Consider the following 25,520-nt stretch of genomic DNA (forward strand, 5'->3'; position numbering starts at 1 on the left):
CACCATGACAATGACAATTAGGTGATGGTGATCAAAGTAGCATAGTTTTTAATCTCTCCCTAAATGCCAGAAAAATTTTAATAATGTTTATGACATATTCCAATAATCAAATGTTTACTTTAAAACTAATCAGGGCTATAGTTAAAGTGTTTGACAACTCTTACTAGTAAGCCCATAATAAAATGAAGGAACCTAACACAGACAAACTAACATTACTGAATTTCTCAGTCCTTGCTGAAGAGTCTCTTTTGCATATACATTTTTGTTGTATTTAGAAAAAATATTTCTACTATTCACTTTCAAGTATTCCTATCCACGATCAATGTTTACTAATTGGTAAGTGGGTTTTTTAGAACAACAATTCTGATAGTAGACATATATTTTGCATCCATGTGTGAACACTAAACATACCAATAAGTAAGCAGCACAAGCCCACAAGGGCTATTCTGTTTTATAAGCAATAACAATCAACCTACAGGCCACTTCCAGAGGTCTACATACTGGTAGGAGCAGCTGATAGCATTTCAGCATCACCTCAGCTAATTAACCCCAAACTGTCATTAATATCCAGGAAATCCTTGTGCTAAGATCATTACTGCTATGGACGAGAAGTCTAACTCACATAAAAAAAAAAAAAAAAAAAAAAAAGAAAAAAGAGAAAAGAAGAGAGAGAGAGAGAGAGGGAGTGTTAGTATTTTTTCCTCAAAAGTTCTTGCAAATAAAAAGGAATAATGAGGTTGTGCTGCTGAATTTTTGTAAGTGGTATCTATCATTCCAGGCTTAACTAATTATGGCACCAATTTACAGGTGCCTCACCTACGGTCAAATTAGCAATCTAATGGAAATCAAGGACTTGTAAGACTGTGCTTAAAGATAAGTAAGTAGTATTTTTGTTTGCTACACTGCAATGCTTACACATATAATGAAATTATTTCCCAAATTCACTTTAATTCAGAAATAAATTCCTAATTTATCTGCCTATTTCTTAGTTACATGTTTTCATTCACAGATCTGCTGACCTATTTGCACTCACTTTATCCCTTTTATTTCACAGAACTACAGTACAAATTCCCTCAGTATCAAATACAATTACATAAGAATACTAAATTAACGGTGTATGTATATGCATGTGTATGTATACACCTCTGTTGCTTAATTCTACATAGACAAGAAACTTTTTTCCTAGAAAAAAATCTGAGGTATATGCTAAAATATGTACATGCAAAAACATACTGCTAAGGTTTATGTGCATAGATAACTTCTTTGCATGTGCTAAGCAGATAACTTTAAGCATGCAACCCCATGCAGGCATCCATCTTTGCTCACATTTTGGATCAGACTTTGAAGTGGTTCTGATCATCCTGGTGAACAGGACTCTGAATTTTAGTTTTAATGACTGCGAAGGAAGAGCTGATTTATATCACTTTTCATTTTGTCTTCTCCTGCTTTGGTAAAGTGAGATTTCAATAGACATGTCCATCAAGCTTAAATACAACTTGAATAAAATAGACTTTAATCTCTTAATTCTGGATGTTTTCTGAAATGCGTCACTCAGCTGTTGCCAGTTGAGTGGCTTTGTGCACACACACAGTGATGCTGAGGCACCTTACTTCTTTCGATCCCCAATATTTGAGTCAACAACAAAGAACAATAAGGGACAGTAAAAAGACTTCGTTAACACGCTAAAATAAAACAAACAAAATGTGCACAATCTTACCCACCTGAAAAATAATTCGAACTCACACAAGACTTACTTGAATTTGGCAGCCTTGTTTGTATTATAATCTACCCTTTGCCAGATGCACTGCTGACAGCTTTGAAAGATATGAGCTAAATTGCAAATAAAAGAATGAGTATTTGTTTCATCTGGATGTAGAACTGTTTCAAAAAGTTTTACTTATTAAGCATCTTATATGGCCTTTCACATATGAAAGGAGGTCAAGTTTAGTCTTGGGGGACTCTGTTCCTTGGTATGGGACCAGGTTGTCAACCAGCTTCCCTTGAACTTATTATAATTTTTACAATCTAGATATCTATCCAAGATATTTTAAAACTATTAGCTTTGTCAAAAATGATGAACTCAAAACTTTGTATACTTTGTTAGATCCACCTCTGCTTTCCCACACCCTCCCCCCCAAAATATGATATATATATAGCTCTTTTTTTTTTTTTTTTTTTTTTTTTTTTTAAACTGGGAAGCATATTTCAGAAAGGAAACCAGATGAGAATACAGCACAATTACGGACTTGATGCCTATAATGGATTCAGCAATTACAGTCATGCAGTGTTAAATTGCAAGCGTCCAGAACATCTACATCTCTGAAGCAGACTGATCATACATTTGAGAATAATGATACAGCTAATCCACTTCTGTATTCTGCCTGAAAACAAATTATTTCTCTCTCTTATTTCCAATTAGCACAGACCAAAAGATTACAGTTTTTAGACTGTAAAGTACTTGTGTAGTTATATAGCATTAACTAATCTTATTACATCATTATGGGTTGGACCATGTCATGCCATTACATAACAGTGCCACAAGAATGAGCACTCTAATCTCAGCCCCTAGAGCATCTCTTACAACTCTAAACTTCCTTTCTGTATCTTACGTTAAGTCTTTAGAACAGAAGAAAATTGTAACACCAGCCAACTATAAAGAAGAACTAGCATCAGCCAAGGCATAACCTTATAGCATAGGAATCTAGGTAATACTTGAAACAATCTTTATCAGCTTACAGTGAAATTTTTTTAAGCATAAGACAAGGAATCAAGTCTTTGGCCAACACCGTTTTAAGCTGATAAGGTTACAACTATAAGTTTACTTCTTAAAAATAAATCTTAAATTCCTTCCTAAAATACTGCATTTTAGTGCTGAAATTATTTTGGTATTTACTTTAGGAAATATTCTCAAATTAAATAAATACCTGTTTTCTCCTCTATATTACTACAAAAGATTGCTATTTGTGAATACCAAAGAAAGAAGAACCATCATCTCATATATCTTTTCTTATACAACTTAACTGGGGAAGACTAACTAATAATTGGATCATTCACAGTGAAAAAAAGATTCTGTAACTCTCAAATCCATGAAGAAATCCTGACTGGAAGGGAATCTGTATCCTGGGTCATCTGTGTTCCTACCTCCCCAAAAGGGAGATGAGACAAGGACAGACAAGGACAGGGCCTTGGCAGATCCATGAACTCAAAATACGCAGTTGCAAGCTGTACCTTGCCTCCTTTCCCAGGATGCCAGAGCTCCTGGTACTGGGGTGCATGTTGATAGATCTTAGGTAAAAGGTAAATCTGAGGTGATAAGGGAGAAATCCTCTGAAGATTTGCTTCAACAACACAATCAGTTCATGATGCTACAGATGTGGACTGTGGTTTTATTAATCAACTCAGCAGCATCATGGCAGTTTCTAGATCGTAGTGATGCTGCTTCTTACCACCACAGAAATCCAGAGAAGGGTATTTTATTCTTACTGCCTCCAAAATTGACTTACGCAGTACAAAAGGGATCAAATTTTCCATCAGTTTAAATTACCTTCTACTTTGGAAGTCACAGCTATTATTGGAGGCTGGATTACATTGTGTTTACAGCTATATCCTTAATTATACAATTATATAATAAGCTACATTATTTAAAAACTTATAATTCTAAAATATGTATATGAAAATCAGCTAAGTAGAAATACTGTTTGTCTGTACATTGATTCCTTTAGTTTTGAAGTACAGAAATTGAGAGAGCAAAGTACTATATAACAGACAATTAGCATAGAGAACTATAAAAGAGAAAACCACCCAGAAATATGGTGGAATTCAATTTGCATTGTATTTCACGTTTTAGTTACAGTGCTGAATATTAATTCTAAGCTGAAAGATTTATGCCTTCTCCCCAAAACTTGCAATACTGTTCCATTCAATTCAGATTTTTATGCTTTCAGAACAAATCTCCATTAACTGAAGGAGATTTAAATTCTTTCTGATAATAAAAAAGAAATAAAAACAGTAACAACACTATTTAATTCAAAACATTGCAAGAGAGCTGTTCTGTCTTCCCCAAAGAGACTGAACAACAAAAATTGCAATGAAATACTAGCTGATCCTCAGACTAACATTATTTAGCTAAATTAAGCAAGGTAAAATTAAAGTCCCAATTAGTTAAGAACTAATTTTCAACTCTGCTAGTTAGAACATTTCAAAAAAATAAGCAGGATATCTGAGAAAGTCCTGCAGGTTATTTGGTGAAATTATACAACAGGCATAAAAAAGCATTACATTCTTTCATCTGTGGTAAGGTAAAGGAGGAATCATTTTGGTATTTATGAAGAATTAATTTCCCTAAATACAACTCCAAAAAAATTTTTTTTTTACATTATTTAAAAAATAAAAAATAAATTGCATTTCAATTGCCCCCATATCATAACAAGCAGTGGAGAAAACCTTGGAAAATATAGAAGAGACACCAGTGAAACTTCAGTTGCTGATTTGACACTCTTATATGTACTTACATCCCACAGCAGCTATTGGGGCATCATGAAATAATCCAGAACTATTGATCCCCTGAGATATCTTAACAGGGCACGAGCAGCACTCATGATAAACTAATTAAAGTATCACCCATTGATAATTTAAGCTGACATAATTAAGACTTCTCAGCTTCAACTTTCTTTCCATTAAAGTACCAAGAATGCTCAGGTAAAAGTTTTCTTGAAATGTAAATGTTGTGTATGAGCAGAACAAAGAATAGTGATCAAACCAGGGAATTTCTCATTTTGTTGTCCTATTTTTAATACTGAGTCTCTCTCAATTTAAACTACAAGCAATAAACAGAACAGGACCAGTTATGACATTTCAGATATTAATTTAACCCCCCCTAACTATAATAACAATAAATTATATTTTCTTAGACGAGTTTTAGAAATGACTAGAAAAGGAATTTCCAGTGAAAGACAACTTCATAAAAACTGGAAAACTAGAAAAATTGATTTTGATTAAATTTGTCCATGAAAGCATTCAGAAAATTTGAAATAATGCAAGCAATAGTTATCTGAGCTTGTCAGTTCAATATTAAAAATTCTGTTGACTTTGTTGGTAGTGTGCTATGTGTTGGTCAGTTTGGTTTTATGTTGGCTGAGTGCAAATTAATTCATGCTTCAACATAAAACTTTTTTTTTTTGCTAGTTTCAACATGAAATATTTTCTTTAGCATTTTCTATATGAAATGTTGAAAATGTTCTAAAAGAAAATACGCAGAATTTTTCCTTAAACCATTTAAATGTATTCCTTGAAATGTTCTGAAAACAAAAGAGGTAAGCATGGCAACATGTCATTTTCACTGTAATTGAGATGACACAAAAGTTCAAAAAAAAAGTGCCATAGCTGCTCTTTAGTTCTGTCATTTCTATGGAATTTCTTTAAATGTTCTTTTGAAAGCTTTCCTTTCTACCCACAATTTTGTTTAATCACAAGAGCATGTTTAACTGGCACTCTTCAGTGTTGATTCAAACAGAGTATCAACACCAAACCACACAAAGTTTACCTAAATAACTGTGAGCAGGTTTTTCTTCCACAACTTTGATCCTCCTTGCTCCTGCAGGTATCACCAAAGCTTCCACATAACCTAAGTATGAGACCAAATGTCCTGAGTTAAATACAAAAATATAGAAAAGTACCTCTAGCATTTTTTTCTTTTATTCTCCTGTTTCGCTTTTTAAATATGTTATACTCTATATGACAATGGTTTGAGGGTCATTGTCAATGATGTCAGTTATCAGCTTTGAAACAAGCCCTGTAACTGTACTATGTGTAATATATACGCCATGATATACAATGAACAGAGCAAAGTAAAACATAACGAAAGTTAATGGGGCTAGAGAATACGTAGACGAAGTTGTCACCAGCCAAGCCACTTTCTGTCATTACCACCACCAGATGACCACAAAAGAATACCAACTTCATAAAGCATGAAGAGCTAAATGACACAATGCTAAAAACCAAACAGCCCTCTATTGCTTTTATTTATTTATTTTGGATGGGGGAGGGGGGGGTAAGTGTTTTGTACTCCACCTCCCTCTTGCTTTAACACATACAATCCCTGCTCTGAATGGCTTGAGCTTTGAAGTATACTCATCAGATACTTGGATTGCATTAAAATTGCTTTCATGAAGTGTGGGGTTAAGAAATGCTGTTGAGTCATTTGCTTCGAGTAAGAAGGGGTGAGAAGGCAACACAGGTGAAAAATTACGTGCAACTAGAAATGTTTATTAATAAAATCAAATTTCAGATTATCTGGGTGGACTTCAAAAAGTGGATAGTAAAATAAAGTTTTATTCTGTGCAGTTACATAATGTTATATAACAAAATACTGAGCACTTACAATACCTTGTATATAATCCTGATTTTAACATAGTATAGTTGCCAGGCAGCATTATTTATCTTTAATTTCCTTAAGAGCTAATAACACTTTCTATGTATTGCTGACATTCAGCTTCTGGAGAAGGAAGAGCAGTTGTGTTTAGACAGCAGTACCACTGTAGTATATACCTGCACAGAACCCTGAATAAAAGCTGAAAAGTGTCCACATATTTACTTCAGCTATAAAAGAAAGCTGAGACATTGTAATTTGTATTAACAACTACCTTCTCTGTAGTTTTTCATCTGTAGCTGACACCTTTTCTTTGTGCTTGTAGTCTTCCAGACTCCTCTGTGGTTTAGGATTCCTGCTCTACATTACTGCTAGCCTAAGAGCAGGCCAGACTTGAGCATCTGAAGGCTGTGCCTCACTTTTTTTTTTTTTTTTTTTTTTTTTTAAGTACTATAGGTTAGTTTATAATGCACCGAGTTCTCTTGAATTTTCAAACACATACTGTCTTCTAATTGTATTACTTTGTGATAAGTGATGCACTTACAATCTTGAAATTCTGTAAGTTTTCTAAGCAAGAAATTGAAAGTGTAATGGCAAACAAATGCTGAAAAAAAATACTCCTTCGGAGAAAAGACTCTTCTTGGCGAAAAGGTATATAAAGTATAAAATATATAAGGATGAACACTATTAGGATTTCAGTCCTCTGTTCTGTCAACACTACTGTATTGCGGCAAGTCAATTCAACTCAGTTGAAGAACAGATTTCAGGACCCTGAAAATCTGCTGTTCATTCTGCATCAGCAAATCTATTTGCTCTTTATGATACATTATTATAAGCATAAAAGAACAAATAATAAAAGTACATAAGATTGCTTCTTCAGACGTTTGGCTTTATGTTCACCCATTGCTTACTTGTTTAATGACATTTCTGTAGGTAACAGATCATAATTTGAATATTTATTCTGAAGAGCACTAAATAAAGGTAAATATTCTAAAAATATATAGCTTATTTACTCTAAATATAAATGTCACTGCTTAAACTTATCAAAATCAACCTCTTCTAAGATATAACGTGCTTCTTACTGGAAGATAAATTAGGTAATTCTTCAATTTAATATATAATGAAAACAATATGATTTCAAACTATTTATGTTTAAAAATATTCATGCATCTTATCTAAAATATTGAATATATTATCAGGGTAGACATTAATTTTAAAAATTTCTTCTGTAGCTCTGAAATTGCTGTGAGGCACTGTATCATTTAAGAAAGCATAGCATATTTTCCAAGGCTCAAAGTAGTCAAAACATCCACGGGTTTTCCAAGTATTTGAAATAAACAGATTTACCTGCTCCTCTGGTATGGTTAAAATCTCCTTTAATAACTTTGCACGACTTTCCATTCCCATTGCACACACCACAGTGATCTTCACGAGCCAGAGATCCTAATATGCCATCACAGCCAAATTTCTGCAGGAGAAGAAAACAGAGCTTTTAAGAGACAGCCCATGATTGTCATAAAGCTGCCTTTCCCAGTGGGCATTTCACCCTTTTGCAAAACTCCTGACCAACCTGATCCAGCTTTGAAGTTAGCCCTGCTCTGAATGAGGGCTGGACTAGATGATGGCTAGAGATCCCTTCCATTCTAAACTGGTCTGTGATTTTATGTAGCTGCTGTGTTCACTCTTCTTGTATGGTTGGCCAGCTCCAGAGCTGCTCCCTAGCTGCCCTATGGCATTTCGGGGCCACTGTGCAACACACTCAGTGGATCCCCCTGCTCCGAGACAGCAGTCTCCTCGACTCTAATGCTTTCTGCTCAGATTACGGGAGGTTCTTTGCCAACCTCACACATCTAGAACATGTAAATACAAACTTTTTTGCGCTTTATGGAAAGCTAGCAACAAGCATTCAGCTTAAATAACATTTACTCCAGCACCCTCAAATTACCATGTTAGGTGTATTTTTATCATTAAAATCACTGCTGGCTTGGCAATAGAAATGTTTATAGTTAATACTATATGTTGGCCTGATATGAAATAAAAACCTTCTGAAGTCTAGAAAAGTCACCACAGTGTAATCTTGTGCACTGTATAAATGCATCGCATGAAACCAATAAAACTTCAACTCCATTTGACAAATGGCGAAGATAAGGCCAGGTTAATGAGCAAAGAAAGGATTCCCGTAAAAAACAGAAATCATGGTCTATCAGGAATTTGCTCATCTCCAACTGCATGAGGATTGTTACTTCATGTTACGCATGGAATTTTTATTAGTGTTCTTTGAATTAAAAAAAAGGAAAGGGCAATATAGATTTTTAAATTGGTATTATGTTAGAAGCACACAAAGGGCTGCATATCCAAAATGGCAAATCTGCAAAATTTACATTCGTAACTCTAAAGCTGTAATCCCAAAAGTTCTCGCTCATTTGTTGTCTAAAAACACAGGCTAAAATATGGGAAACCTTATAATTTAGATATTCAAGTTTGATAAGTGTCTCTCGATGCATCTTGATATGCCAAGAACCCAATTTAGTCTTAACCAGGGGGTCTGGTTTGGGGTTTGTTTTGTCTTTGTTAGCTAGTATTCACTGAGAGAAACGTGAAGAGAGACTGGTAAACAAAAGACATTTTTTCAGGAAAAATGGGGTATATGCCTCCTCTGGGATTAAATCTGCAAATGTTACTGATAAGCAAAAGCCCCCAGGGTATACTTGTTGCATGTACTCAGTCACTTGAAAAAGGCTTATTTGACATACATATATGTACATGTGCAACATATACATGCACGCATGCATGTATAAATTCATTTGTTAAAGTTATAGTATCCAGCAACACTGTCTCTGTGTTTAAGGTTGTTGGGGTTTTTTTTACCAAATCCAACATGTGCAAAGAGAAGTAGATCAAGGGAAAATAATCCCGTGGAATTTTTTATGGAAGTTTCCCCATATGAAGCACTACAAAAGTGGCAAGGGAACTTCTATGAACCAAATGAAATCTGAGGACCATGAAGTAACATGAATAGCACAAGCATTCAAATTTAATGTGATGCAGCTCCCTTGGTCCTGGTTTATTTAGATGTAAAATTTTATACAGGTGAAAAAGGCAGAATTCAACATACATATGCATACCCCATGGCAAAATTCCCCAAGCTGTTGAAAGCTGAGGCTTCTCTTAGAAGATGGGATCAATTATAGTCATTCTTCACTCTGCTGCAATTTGTTATAGTCATCCTTATCATCATAGACACACATTCCCCAAGCTAAACCTTCAGTTGCTTCATGTACTGTATTGCATTGAGTGAAATGAATTTAAAACATTTCAATACAAAAAGGGCCAGCCAGTCTTGGTTATGCCTTCTGCAACATTCTGTCAGAGAAGTAACACATATGCATAATAAACGTATGCACCTGCATACGTGTGTGCCCATGTATCCAGGCTCTAAAGAAGGAATTCATACCTGGCATCTACCATTCGCACAGATATCTAACCCATGCTGACCACAAGAAGTCCCATCCATCACCTTTTCTGTTAGGAGAACGGGTTGATCCTTTCCAGTCGGAGAACAGAATAAGGCACACGGCTTTTCTGTAATAGCAATTGATGAAAGAAACACCAAATTAATAAGAAGTCACTTAATAAATGCGAATTACCATTTTTATCATGCATTATTACCAACAGGATTTTTAGAACTGATGCCTGCTTATCTGTGTGGCATGAATTTATGTTAGTATAACAAGTTATCTTAGGAAACGCGAAAAAAAAAAGAAAAAGAAAAAGTTTTTGATCCTTTTCTCATCTGTTTTGAAAAACTCAAGTTCTTTTTCCAGCTAGAACATACTTGCGCAATAAACTTGAGCCTACATAATACTCATGTCATGTTCATTGTTACAATTAAGAGTATGGACATTACAGCTGTTGGAACATTTTGGTTGTAATCTATATTTTCATTCTACTATACTTTTGGCAGATCATAAATACTGGTTAAAAAAGAAACTTAACACTTTCCAGATTTTCTAACTATGCAGGTCAAAGAGAAAAAAATTAAGTAAGTGAAACACCCCAAGAAGAAAAATATATGGCTTTACAAAGTCCACATTAAAAAAAGACAAAAACTGAACACAGTCTTTCTACCATCGTTAGAAAGGTCAAGCAATTTTCTACTACATTTCTGAAACATTCTGCAAATCATTTATAATTTTGAAAAGAATAAAAAAGCAATCATATCAAAAGGCTGATTTCTGGATCCCTAATAGTCCTCTTTTATAAATAATGGTGTTTGCTGGACCACTGCTGAGGTAATTACAAATAAAATAAATGAAGTCTCCTCTCAACAGTCAATATAAAATTACACAATTTTTTCATATCTTTATTTATTCACAAGCTTACTGGCTCAGGACTTCTTCCTAAATCTTTTGTAGATTTTGACAGCATAATGGCAATTCTGAACTTAAAACTGATTTCTCTGGGACACAATCTATGCCATTCTGACTTCATACTGACTTCTAGATAGATTCCTGGAGTGTATTTTATTAGTAAATTAAACAGTTCCAGGATACATTCAAGGGGCCTGGAACTCTACTGCCTATACAGTTTAATGGTGGAACAGTCTATGGCACATTTTTGGCCTGCGCCAACTAGCACTAGCTGCGTCTAGAAATCGTCACCTGCAAAGGACCATTTCCAAAAAGAGGTTTGGACGTCACCACCCATTTTCAGAGCGTAAAAGAGCTGAAAAGTATGGACACAGGCCTTCTGTGCCAGCTGACTCAAGCACGAGAGACTGGCCTGTGCACATTTAATTTGCTAAAATTGACACAGCCTCTAGGCATCTCTAGGGGACAAGTGCAAACAGATGTCATCTCCTCTGCCAACATGTGAAGCCTGTCAGACACAAGCCATCTCCAGTTGAAAAGTGTGAGGCTCTGCCTGAGTTTGTGCCCTCTACACCCCTGTTATACTGCTTAAATAGTAATTGCAAAATCACCTAGTACCTCAAGAATAGCACGTATCAGCATTTTTTAAAGGAATGCCTTATCAAGACTTTGAACCTCAACATTGTTTTAAGGAGACTGAACTCAAACAGACAAAACCCCAAGTTATCAAGTCAAGCAAAACATGTCATTGATGAGTCTTCCCAAAGAGTCTAATCCTATTTAGGTCACCCCAAACATGAGGTATTATCAGTATTTGATCATATGCTAATTTTCCAAATATCAGTTCTGTATTATGAAGCATGCCATGCAAAGTGGTAACTACAGACACAACTGCAGCCCTCAGGCTTGGCAGTAACAGGCTATAGGAGACCTCACTTAAATACGGGCATTTTGGACATGCTGCATTAGGATCTAGTAAAGGTTAAGAGTGCAAATAACGAAAGACTTAGGATCAATGTCTTTCTGTAATACTGGAACTCTTTAGCTGGCGTCCAGTTTTGTATCTCCTGAGGTATTCCTCAAGACAACAAGATCTCTCTGAACAAAATTAGATTAAATCAACCATCCACACATCCATGCTCTGGGACTGGAGCATGCCAGAGATTTTTTGGTAGATGACTGAAGTATTCAAAGCCAGGCTGAATGCTTTTGATCATTCAGGATACAAATCATGCATCTTGTGCTAGATCACAAGTTAGTAAAACAAAACTAAACTGATTCACTAGGTACACACCTATAAAATATCTGGAGAGAGTTCTCCTTCCTCTGAAGGCCAGCTAACATACAAGCCAAGAGAAAACAGGCTGACAAGTTTTTACTTGGGCACTTTGAGAATAAGCTTAATACAGAAAATATCCCTTTTTAGCTAGGCATATTAGAATAGGTTTGTGATAATACATTCACATCTTCCAGGACTCAGCAAAACAAACAGTTCTCTTAAAATTTATGCTTCAGGATGGTTGCTGATAATTTCTTTCATGCAGGAAATATAAATGGCAATAATAAACTACAACAATCTCGCACCTTAAAATGTGATAACAGATACTTATAGTACTCCAAAGTCATTCCAGGCATTTCTTTATCACCAGTTGCTAATTTTTCTCTAACTGCTCTCATAACTTAAGTCTTTCTGTTGGATTCTTGAATAAAATATAGTATCATAATTCAGAGAAAATTAATTTGAAAGGCAGCTATTGTTCATATGCCTAGCATGAACTTGAAAAGAATGTTTTGGTTTTTAGATGCCGATATTTCATGCCAGCTTTATCTTTGTAGGTAACATAAATGTTTGATACTACTATTCTTTTACTTGAGCACAGTGTTAAAGGCACAGTAACTAAGCAAGACCATTACACTAAAATGCCAAGACTTTGCTTGCAGTAGCTGTCTGGATTTACAGAAAACTGACCTAACTGCAAGACGTGCAGTACACGTGGATTTTTGCCAAAAGCCAATGATGGGTATCTGAAATATCCAACTGTTAAACCCAAAGTGCTTTTCTCCTTCTTCAAAAATAAATGACCACTACAATATCCATATTGTCTTTCTGGCTTTGCAGGTAGAAGTGTAATAAATACACGTATGCTTAAATATGTAGCGTTCCTCTAGAAACCTGTATTCATGAGTGACCTCATACTAGTTTTTGGTTTATGTAAGACCAAACTGATGTCAAATTTTAGTTCAAATGTAGTCATTACCTATCAAGAAAGATAAATTCAATAGTAATATGAGACAATAAATTCCGTAACATGTGAAAATACCACCAGACTTCAGCAATGAAATAAAAATAGCTTACTAAAAATCTTGGTCTTAAAATTTTCTTTTTTTTTCTTTCAAGTTTTTACCATGTATTTCTTAATCAATGGCAATATGAGCTAGCTATAAGATATATTAGCAGATAACAACGTGGGAAATGACTCACCATCATCAATGACAGCCTGCCACTGCTGCACGTGCTTCTGATAGGAAGATCTGACACTGAAAGCCTGGCACTGCCAGTCCCTGAAGGCAGGCATGCCAGCAGGACAAGAAGGGTTTTCACATATCCTGTACTGTACTGTGGGACCGTGACACTCTACTTCAAGGCCTGGACTAGAAAAGACAGCAAAAATACCATGCTTGTTTGTTGGCCACATTTTGTCAAACTTACAGAATAGTTTATTTGTTCTATATACAAAGTCAGTTTAAATAACAAAATTTTTGTTGAAATGTAATATGAAGACATCACCCACAACAAAATCAAATTCACAAAACAAAATGTTTGCCTTCTGTTTGGACCAGTTACATTACATGTGAAGAGCCATAGATGCTAAAACGTACACTTGGCTCCAAAGCAGCACTAGGATTAGCAGGAGAAAGCATTCTGCATATTTGGAAGAGATTTTTCTGTTAGAGTATGTTGCTTTTGTATAGCTATATCCATGTTTTCCTCAAATTTCTTTACAAAATTTTTTCTTTTATTGCCTCTGCCTTTCTTTTTCTGTTTGTTTTACCCCAAATCTGTTATATTCTTTCATCTTTTTTCATTTTCCCCATTTTATTCTATTATTTTCCAAAACCATCTTATTCTACTGTATTCCCATTTCTCTTCCTATTTTTCCTTCTTTTCTCTGTGTGTTAGTGACCTATGAAAGAGAAATGTGGTACTGAGTAATTAAGAGGAAAATATCCTCTACCTAACTACTGGATCCCTACAGTGAAATATGGGGTCAATGCAAGTCAGTGGTAAGAACTCCCTTTACCCTCAATGGCATAGGATTTTCATTTTCACAAGATAAGTGTTTAATAAATTTTGTTTCCAGATATTCTACACCTAAATGCCTACAGAACTGTTAGAAAGATCTCTTTTAAAAAGTTCTAATCCCTTGACTGTCCAAAGGAGAAATAAGACTTTTTTTTCCAGGAAAAAACTGAAAGATAAGAATTATATTCCGGACCCTCTCCAAGCCAAGAAAAGCTAAGTGTTTTTCTTCTTTGGGTAAAGTGTGAAACAGAGGTGATATACTCCCATTAATGTTATCTAAGCTTTTGAGAACAGTAGAAATGAGGAAAATTAGTGTTTCCATGCAATAAAGAAAAATCATTATGGAACAGATAATTTCCTAGAAATTGCATGTTCTGCTCTCATCACCCATTTACATGTATATCAAAAGCTCATGACTCTTACTTGGTTGGGTAAAGCTTATATGACCCATTTGTAGAAAAACAGAAGTTCCCAACCCTAAATAACTCTTCTCCTACTGAGCTTTTCAGTATTCATAAAAAAATGAATTGCTTACGCAAACGGCAACGGTTTCTCAGCAGGTTTCTGTACTTGTAAGAATCAGATTCTATTCAGAAACATGGATGAACAGCAATGGAAACCTGAACTTGTTTTTACCCAGGGCATTTGCGCTGTCGACTGCTGACTCCAGTGTTGCAAGTTCGGCTGCAAGTGCTCCACGCGCTCCACTCCCCCTCCATGTGCTCCGCAAAAGAGGTCCGATTGATACACTCGCCAGCCTTACACCACTAGGTCAAAATTCAGCTCTTAGGTAAATAAATCAAGACACATACCAAACAGTTCACTGCTCTACAAGGACACGGCAAGCCCCACATAAACATTTTGTTGAGTCCTCATTTGAGTCAGGAAATGGTGTCCCTATTGATCCCAGGAGTTAATTTTTCTGGACTACTAAATATAATAGCCAGAGACCCTTCTCTGGCTCTGCGGCCATGTAATAGGTGCAATTTTGTCCACAAGCTCAAGTTCATTCCCAGCACAGGGTAGGTACTGGAACAGCCTGATGCTAATGGTCCCTAGACCAGACTATCCCCTTCATTTGAAGCTGGGCACTGCCTAGGAGAGTGCCTTTGGGTCCAGCCCAAACCCGTCATGGGGATCAATCACTGACTGACCTGTACAGATGATCACAACACAGTGTTCAGGGCTGTTCCCTGGGCTTGTTTGGTTTACTGGTGTAGACATAGCCAGTCAGAACTACACTGGCCAAGGATTATCCACATATATTGTGACCACTCTTACAATATAAAGTTATGTTACAAGTTATAGAGAAAACGATTTGTATTCAAAAAGTAGAGGATGGAAGCCCAAGTAAGCTGGTCTTGAGAAAGTCAATAGAAGTGCTGGCATTTATTTAAAAAAGGCCAATTATCAGCTCTATAACCATTTATGTATATATCATTTGCTGAAGAAACTACTGCTAATTCCTCATGTAAAGATTATCCAATTAAAATTGTTACGTTCTGTAATTTGGTACATATCATCATAATTCTGTAGAATAGTAGTACTTTATCGACTTACAGCAACTGAAAAGCTCTCCCATGTATTATGAAATTTTAACAATTGAAAAGCAATAAGGCTACAAAAAGACAATGGACAATTAATTTCATTGACATCAGGAATTGAACACATTCCTCTTTGTACTCTGAATTTTTTGAATTACTGTTATTAATGGGTAAAGTGCCTGAAGACTCATATTTCAAGCAAACCAAACCATGCCAATAATGCAGTCAATCAAGACCTTTGTAACTTCTTACAATACACTTCTGCTATTTACAGTGTCTGTGCCAAGTTCTTGCCTGGTGATCTTAAATTCCACCTGTAGTTTCAAACTGGTCTTCACTAATCAATCTTCATTTTCTGCCTTAAATTATTGCATTGCAATGATGGCATAATTATACCACCTTTGAAAAGCCTTCATATCAGACAGCTGCATTATTATATTGGATATGCAATCACCAACTACAGATTTTGTAATGCTTTTGGATGTTTCGGACTGAAAATGCTCATATTTATATAAAGATATTCCTACAGACACAGTGCATAGAATGTTTTTTTTCCAGGGAGAGGACATAGAGGCTGAGGGTTGCTTATAAGTCCTTGACTTACAAAACAACTAAGCTGGAATGGGCTGAGCAAAAGAAATTTCCATCACTCCTTAAAGATCCTAAGAGTGGAACAAAAGGCAACAATACCCTGTGTCTCTGCAATCTAAAGCAAAACAAAGCAAGTGACTTGTGAAATCCAAAGCTCATCTTGGACAGACAAAGTAAATAAGAAGAGTCCTTCCTAATCCACTGAGATGCTTCAGTGATGTCTGCTTAGTTTCTGACTGCTAGACAGTATACATAATGTATCTCTGTAGCCTGGCACAAAGTTCAGCGAGCACTGGTCATTACAATCAATACTTCTTACCCTCATTGCTCAGTGTGAGCCTCCTGCATTATTTACTGCATGCTAGCTAAGCTCTACAACGAGAAAACAGTGTTACCTTCCTCATGGACCTTCCAGGAGCCACATCCCTACCATATCATTATGCCCTCACAAGCATCAACATAACTCTTAAGAATGAGTCCTCCACAATGAGTTGCTATTATCACATTTTGCAAGTGAATTAATGAGGCACAGACATTTATGTGTAAAATACACACGAATTTGGATACATAGTTGAAGATGGCTATGGTTTTACAATGGAAAATTCTCGGTGGTCTTAGCAAGAGGTGCTGCTTCCTATTCCCTACCACAGGCACTCCAGGCTCACAGTAAAGAGGGCAACCTCGAACAACAGACAGTAAAACAGCCACATGCATTTATCAGAATCATAAGATTGCAGTAAATGTCATTGTCTTAGAGACATGAGAATGAACAAAGCTTATTTTTCTTTGGGTTTATAAAATTATACTACTTGAACAATTCATTTTATTCTATTTGCAGATTTGTTTGCTTTTTTAGCAGATGAAGACAGTCCTTGGTGAATGTAGCATGATTCACCGAGAAAATTATTCCTATGAGAAACTGCTGTCAGCATAATATCATGAAAATCTCAAGCATGTTCCACCTCTGTTGTCTCTTTTATTTGAGTTAATTTACCTTCACTTACAATTATATACACACATGGCAGGGATTATTCAAACATGAAAGCTGTTAAAGGACATTTAACATAAGTCTAACTTCAGGCGACCATTCAGTTTCTTGGAGGGTGTATTTTTAAGGATGTTTATCACTCTTTTAGGTGTGCTGATACTGTATATATAGTATATCTTTAACATGGTTTATCCTAAAAAGTTGCATCACAAATCTATGTTGATTTTTTCCACTAGACTATTTCTACTATATCTGAAATCATAGCAGAGATCTTTATATCTTTGAAAACTTACATTTCTGTTTACAATAAGCAGTGCAACAACAACATTCCATTCATAAAATAGTACCAAAAACTGAACGAGTTTGAAATAAAACAGTGTAAGCACTAAAACATCTGTGGCTTTTGCTAACTTAGACAAATTTCAGTGTTTGTAGGGAAATGTACTCTTTTTCGTATCTCACACACACACACATATGTACACACACACACACATATGTACACACACACACAAACTGTGTTATTTTAATGATAATCAAAGTAAGCAATAACTTAAAACAAGTGCAAAGACCTATTCAGCTTTTTTTCTAAAATATATATGTTCAGTGTAATCTATATTGCTTTAGCACTTCCACTTTAGGAAAACCAGTAACTTACCTTTCCGGTGTCACAGTCTGTCCCATCCATTGGGGGATCCAGTTTAGTTTTGCATTCTTTCTCACTTTCCACTTTACACCACAAGCCAGTGCAAATGACATGCTGAAAAAACACACATACTGCTAAGAATAAAATCAGTCTTATGCAAACTGACTTTCTGCATGTAATTCGCTAATTTTGCCATGAAGTTACCAGCTTGACCGTACTGAAGTATGTTTAAAGACAGGTTAAACATGCACAAGTCACAATGGGCAAATCCTGCTTAGACTTTCACTGATCACAGACACATGGAAGAAGTCATGCTGGTGCGTTGATAGAGAGGGGAAGAACTCCAGAAGTCTCACCCTCAGGGTCACTGTCCTTGCGTACTTCAGCTCTGAGAAAGCACATTGCAACGATTTTGCCCCACGTTGTGAAGCTGCCACTGCACAGACGCACCTTCCCGAGACCAGAGGAGGTGCGACACAGCCAAGGCTGAGATGTGGATTCTGCTTCTGGTTATTAGCACACAAGTCAGGGGCCTGATCCGTGTGCTGGGAACAGAACACGAGTTCCTTAGCACCATGGCAAAAGTAGGCAGGTGCAGGGAACATACCTCTTTTTAAACAATGCTTGGAGTTTTCTGGGAATTAATTTTAAAAAAGTCATCATATTTTTACCACTTTTATTTATTGCTCATTCATTTTATACGAAAAGGAGAAAACCAGCACTGTCACTAGGAAGAAAAAGCAAGGTTTTAAGATGAGTGCACTTATATGTGCAGAGACTAACAATTCTTTGTGCAGCTACATAGAATTACGTTCTCTAGAGATTTGGAAGAAACAGACAGAGGACACAGGAACAGGGCAACAGGCTGCATTTGAAGTAAAACAACAACAACAAAAAAGCTAGAATGGAAACTGATGCTTCATAAGCATTAGTGCACGGACTCCCAACTGCTCCCACAGGATGTGCACAGCAGTGAAGTTAGCAATTTGCAGTCCCTCCCAAATGCTCCCTGAACTCTTTGGGCAATAAATTTCAATTGGCTCTTCTAAAGGTTACTTAAACTGAAAAAGAACACAGAAGTGCCAGGATGGACTCACAGATGAGAATGAACAAACAAGAAAGATACTTCAGAAAGCAAACTAAAAGTTTTTTCACATTGAACATCCAGCCTAGTCAGTCAGATGTTCACCTCACAGCTGTTAAAACTCAGTTTTAATTCTACCTTTGTACTTGACACACAACAAGCATACAATTATTCCCAGAAAAAACAGACACAACAGATGGAAGTTTCATAAATTAGAGTGGTTTTCCTAACACTTGTGTTATCTTGCGCAATCCAGAAAACTTTTTTCTAGGAACAATGAGGCTTCTTTAGGACTTCCAAACGCCCCTTCTTCATACCACCCAACGACTGCTGCTACCTGATGCTCTTCCAAAGATATACTCCTCATTTCTCTTGAAACAGCTCAAAAATTAATGAAACCTGATACCCACAAAGAAGATGCAAAGTAAGATGACAAATCAGGTTGGAATATTTTTGTTGGGAGAAGGAAGAGAAAGAGGGTAGATAAGAGGGGTGCTAGTCCACAGTGGAGATGGAAAGAAAAGCTGCCCATTTTGTCCATCCTAAGCATCAGAACAAGATAGTTTTGTCTACTTCAAAAGAAAGCATAGCCTTGAAGTAGGTTGGTTCATGTATTTCCCTAAATTCCCTTGGCAGCTTTCCCCAGTTCCCTCTAAAAAGCCCTCTTGCTCTCAAGTTGAGAATCACGACTTTGCTGCCCTCCCTGCTTTGCTCCCCTTACCTGGAAACCAGATGGAAGTGAACGGGGCCATGTGGGGCTGGGTCGTGGCCTGCATGTTATTGCATATGCATCGTGATTCCCTCAAATGTATGCGGTAACCCCCAAACAGGGACAAGAAGGATCCCAAGGAGGGAGGACGAAGGGTAAAGATCAGTAGGTTTTCAGAACCCAGGGCGGCCAGAAGACGTGCTCTTTCTGACTGAAATGATTTGTTATGTCAGTAAACCTAGTAAGAGTCTCTGGTCCCTTATATTATGCATGAGAACTGTGTGATAAATCTTACGCTACCTTGAAAAAAAAAATCCACCGTACAGGAAATAAAATAATTCAATAAAAGATTGTGTCTGAATCAGGGAACAGGACAGTTCCAGTGGGAGTCTTGTAAGTAAAATTTTCTGTAGTATCAGCTTAAAAAAAAAAAATAAAAAAAATTAAAGATTGTGGAGGGAAACAAGATTTCTAATTCATCCTGTAACAGTGTTACGCTTCTGAAGAGGCTGAACTGAGAAGACAAGGGTTAGCCCATACAAATTCTAAAATAAAGTTACAGAATATCTATCCTATGGCTGGGATATACTTTTTTATATATAAATATATATATATTTATACATATAAATATATATATATATAAATATATGGAAATATATAAATGTTTTAGCAAACATTTTTCAATACTGAACTATAATTTTTATTCTCATTCGGAAGAATTCAGAGAAGAAACAGAATTTATGTTTCTAAAATTGTTTTTAATCATGTATTTTAAGATACAGCTTCAGAGTCAAGAACCAAAAGTTAGGAACAAGACTTCTGGGATAGTTTCAGAAGACTATGCAGATGTGACAGACTATGCAACGCTGTACCGTGACAAAGTGCTTCAGTGCCAACTGCGAAATGACAGAATATACTGTTGGTGCAACTCAACCTCATTGAAACAAAGACACATGTTAATTTAATTTTTGTAATTCAAATGAAATTCATTTATATACCTGAATCTTCATTCTTCAATGATTACATTTGAGGAAAAGACATCCTTTATGTCACCACATTTTAAAGCATGTTTTAGTGTTTTGTGGGTTTTTTGTTTTTTTTAAACACTTTCACCTTGTGCTCAACTGCACTTGCACGGGATTGAAGAACAGCTGACACCAAACCTACAGGTCCTTACAAATCCAGAAAGAATTCTTCTAATCTTTCTTAAGAAGACATGAAGCCAGATGTACAAGGATTTGGGTGCCTAAACACACAGAGCCACTTGAGCTGTGTAAAGTCAATCAAATCAAGATGCTCAACTTGTTGAAGTGCTTTCTATGCATCTGCATGTTTCTGCAAATACTTCTACACCACCTCTTTATGAATGATGAACCTAACTCCCCCCAGTTAGACACATCTTTGAGCTCACTTCCCCTTCACTAACTTTTAGAAATAAGAATCCAGGACTATAACATTTCATTCTAGACCTTGAGATTCCCCAAACCTAACAAGTGGAATTACTAAAATTGGAGGACGACCTATATTTTTTTCTGGTCTTTGCATTTCATTCAAAACCCAAAGAGACTCCTTAATCATTTTTCAGATTGTGCTTCTGCTGCAGAAATAATGGATCTAGAGATTACTGCTACCGTTTAACTTTTGACATTTGGGGATTTCTGCACGTGGTTGGGGACAAACCACGATGAGCATCTCAGCATCTTCAGTAAAAATCCTTAACACTGTAAATTAAGTTAGGACTGAAGTGAAAACTAATAGAAATCTGGAGGCCAGTATCAATATTACAGTCACTCCAAAATCAGAACACTAACTTCTAAAACAGAAATTTACTCCTTCAGGGGACAAAGTTTCATTCACCCAGAATCTGGATAGTTAAGTTAATGTTCATAAAGTTTACTACGCATCTGTCCTAAGCACAGTACAAGAGTGGTTAATTATTTAGACTAGCCAGGGGAAATAAAAATTATTGGAGGTGATAAAGTTATACTGATGATATCAGACTACTCACAACCTGTAAAATATTTCATTGTGTGTACACTGGGAAACAAAATGTTTCCAAACACATGCAAAATATTTGTTTTGAAAGAATGAGTTTATCACAAGTATTTAAAAGCAAAAGCTAGTAAAATATCACATGACAGTCAGAGTGCAATGCAGAAATAACAGAGGTCATTCTAGTTTTTCAGGAGCTTTTTTGAATTAAAAGCATGAGGGAAATTTGTGTGCGCAATAGGGATGCTATTCCAATCATATAAGCATCTGGAAAGAAGGTGTCAGTTGAGAGCAAAAAAAAGGCAGGTCAGAACTAGATTAGTGCAAAGTCAAGATTGTTTAAAGTCCAGTGGTGGAGATGAGGATGGATATTTCACCGTGGCTATACTATTTCCATGACTTTTGTTCTTTTCATTGTGATCTTTCCCTGAAATGCCTTAAAAATCATGATGAAATATAACCAGTCTCCTACTTCTCTGCAAGGATCACAGCTGTGTTATGACAGGAATTGTTTTAGTGGAACTGACCAGATAGCATTCACATCCTGGACTTTAATCTTAAAAGCCAGCATTTAATAGTTCAACAATTATATTCCCTTGGCAAGTTCTACAATCTCATTTAATCACCAAGTACTACTTCTTGGCCATGATCTCGCTATCTGTTACGTGAAACAATGTTAGGGTCTAATTGATTCTTGTCTGAGACATCATGGGCATAAAAGCAAACTTGGCTCCCTTACAAGGTAAGCACAGTGACACAGTATAAATCTTGCACCCGGAGGTACACTCGCACTTTTTTTCTCGGGGTCTATAAATTTCACTTAGGATATGAATACAAAGTCTTTGAAATAAAGTCGAGATACCATTCACGAAAGAAGAGTGGGGTGCACACTTGGGAAAATATGGGATTAGGTCCTTTTAGTCCTTTGCTTTAGCCATTAAATCATAAAAAGGAATTCCTGACAGCAAGGAAGAATCATGGGCACTTGTAAAGTCTCTGAGAGGTTGCCATAAAGTGCTGTTCAATAACTTTTATAGAAAATTAAATCTCAGCAGAAATGCTCTGGTGGTTGTAGAACCAACATTTTTAGAAGAACATTTCTAGATCATTAAGAAAATTAATTTTCATCATCACTCAATTGTTCTCTTGGCCAAATAGTTGTTACACATAAAATATACTTGCTTAATGTTAAGGACTGCATGAAAGTCTGGTCATCAAATGATCTCATATTCAAAAAAGAGACTCTGATATAGTTCATAATTTATCTTTTACATAGCCACACCAAGGTGCGTGTACTGTTAACCAGGTAGAATGCATCCAAGAAAATCTTGGCTATAAACTGTATTTAAGTTTAAAAGAACCTTCATGTATGTTTCTCTCTCTTCACTTTCCTGGTTTCTCTAAGACAACTGTAATCCCAATAAACAGCCAATTACTGGCAGACCAAAAGACAGAAAGTGTTAGAAAGTTTTTTCAGGGAACATTCCAAAAATGGAATGATCCTATCATTAAAAAGTATTTTAATATACAATGATGATCTAACAAGTGGAGAATTAGGATGACCATAACTGGTTTAGCTAAAGTGTGCACTCTCACACAAAAATGCTAGAGGAGGAGAAAATTATTGAAGATAATGATTAGAAACGGACACTTAGATACCAAGACCCAGAGGGTAAGTACTCTGCACAAACAGCTGAAATGCTATCAGGCTAATACACTGATTTAACTTCCTAACATTTCTAAAATAGTAATGATAACTAAAGAAACCTTAGAGTCACATTTCTGAGAGAAAAATGGTAAAGGCGTCTGTGAATGATAGTTAACATGCATGGGACCAGTTAGGTATCTGAATTGGTATGGCTGAATTAAAACTAAGAACCACAGATATTAAAGGAGAATATGCACCCAGGGAAATGAAAAACATATAAAGGTATTATGCAACAGCATTAGCCTTAAAAATCTTTTACCTACTAAAGATGACTGGGACCTAGAAGAAATAGAGGGCTAACTCTGTACATTTTCTTGTTTAAGATAGGTTTCTAGAGAATGAGAAACCAAAATCACACCTTGTAATATAAAACACAGTACTGAAAATCAAGTAGTAGATTGTAATTTATGCAGAAGTATGCTTGGAAGTAATTAAGAACCTGTGCAGAATCATCAGAAATGAGTTCTATTGCCAGTCATTCAGAATGAAAATGTTTTAATTAAAGAAGATAGTTAGAATGATAATCAGAAACCTAAGGCTCTTTTTTTCAGGTAAGCCAGTCTCAGCGTATGGTAATTATAGATTTAGTGCAATGTTTCCTTTCAGAAACTTTAGGATAGAGACTATTCCTCACTGAAACAGGCTAAAGAAAAAGTATGATTTCCAAGCAGAAAAGACGAAGAGCATGAAAGAAGTAAAGAAGGGAGAAAAACTATTCTTTCCTTTTAAATACTCCTGGCCCTTCCAGGCTCTCTGCATGACTCTGCTGACATTTCACGTCACAGTTCCTCCATACCCCCATTCCATCTAGCCACCCTCTGCACACTCTCAGTCTTTACACCTTTATCATATCCTCCTCTTGTCTTGGTTGCCTTCTCAAGGACACCCTACCTGTTTAGTACCTGTCCTGTTTATGTTAAGAAAGGACGATTTTTCTCTATTAAAACCATTCTTAAAACGCTTCTTCAGTGGGAAGCCTACTAGCATTAAACCATAAAATGATGCAGAGCACCTCGATTTTGTTAATCTGTCTCTTTCAGATTAACATATAGATACCGTCTAGTGCAGTGGTGTGAAGGGGTCTGAGCAAACTTGCTTGGATGCTCAAACTCCCATTGCCGTGGCACTGCAAGGCTGTGCCTGGGCTTGCAGGGGGTCTGCTGTGATGCAGGGTGGATCTGCCTGGACTGAGCGCCGGGCTAATAGCGCTACTCTCCCTCAGAACTGGCGCGAGCACAGCACCCTGAGCTTTAGACACAGAGGTTCGATACCCAAGACGTAGGGAAGCAGAACCAACAGATGGAATCAGGCCCCAGCAGAATAAATCGCAAATATTCAGTTCTTTACATTGAGGTGACTTCACATGACGATGTTTTCTAAACTACAAGGAACATATCAGTGATATGATACCGTATAGTACGATGCAGTGTTTTTGGGAAATCCAGAGCAGGGCTTACAAGACAAGTAAATGAAAAATGTTCACAGTAACTTTGGACAGGGCAGCGTAAACTCCTAGCTGCAAAGGTGCTATGTCCTTTCTCTCTCAAACACATGCACAGAAAAATCCTCTCACTGAGAAAGGAGTTAGTAGGTATGTTTTCTGAAGTATATGCCCATCCTTACCTGCATTTCTTGGCAAAAGGAAGCAGTTGGCCCAAAAAGAATCTGACACTGTTCGTCTGCAGTGTACGTCATCCCCGGCAGCTTGGAGGGAATAATCACAGAATTGAGGCTCTGAGGATTCGTCTGCAGCAGACAGTTACTGGCCTTTGACCTGGCAATACGCAGAGATTCATACGCTGAGCAAACCTAAAGAGTCTGACTATCACGCTGACATAAAGCATGCATTTGACATTTAAAAAAAAAGCGGGGGGTGGGGGGGAAACAAATCCTAAGGTTTTTTTTTATTATTATTAGTCAGCATTGTGCTGTCATTCAAAGAAACGACTTCATATAAATTAAGAAGTCTGCTTTCTTGATAGAATTTAATGGTGTGTCCTCATGTTCCACATTTACAAAAACACCATGTAAATTATCAGCAGTAATAGGAATTTCAGGAAAATTCTGGAAAATACTTTAGTGTAAATTTGACTTATCTGATTACGGTTTGGATTAAGATTTAAACAGTTGTTTAAAAAGTAGACCATTTCTAATGCACAAGCAGTTGTATAGCTTGCTTTCCACATCTACCACGGCCTTAATCACTTTAAATTATATGTA

General features: G+C 36.4%; 1 protein-coding gene across 3 annotated transcripts in view; it reads right to left on the reverse strand.

The window, feature by feature from the left end:
- Nucleotides 1–25,520, reverse strand: part of LOC135325121 (A disintegrin and metalloproteinase with thrombospondin motifs 19) — a 149,396-nt gene that overhangs the window by 34,504 nt on the left and 89,372 nt on the right. For 2 of the 3 annotated variants that reach the window (XM_064502701.1, XM_064502703.1), the window contains 7 exons: nt 24,924–25,074; nt 17,820–17,921; nt 14,678–14,808; nt 13,220–13,389; nt 9,822–9,949; nt 7,715–7,835; nt 5,543–5,623 (listed from right to left, as the gene is read on the reverse strand). In XM_064502701.1, the coding sequence (XP_064358771.1) occupies nt 5,543–5,623; nt 7,715–7,835; nt 9,822–9,949; nt 13,220–13,389; nt 14,678–14,808; nt 17,820–17,921; nt 24,924–25,074 (884 nt within the window). The remainder of the gene's footprint in view (nt 1–5,542; nt 5,624–7,714; nt 7,836–9,821; nt 9,950–13,219; nt 13,390–14,677; nt 14,809–17,819; nt 17,922–24,923; nt 25,075–25,520) is intronic. The other variant, XM_064502702.1, reaches the window with a different exon arrangement.

Source organism: Dromaius novaehollandiae, chromosome Z (genome assembly GCF_036370855.1).
Source record: "Dromaius novaehollandiae isolate bDroNov1 chromosome Z, bDroNov1.hap1, whole genome shotgun sequence".
NCBI lineage: Eukaryota > Metazoa > Chordata > Aves > Casuariiformes > Dromaiidae > Dromaius > Dromaius novaehollandiae.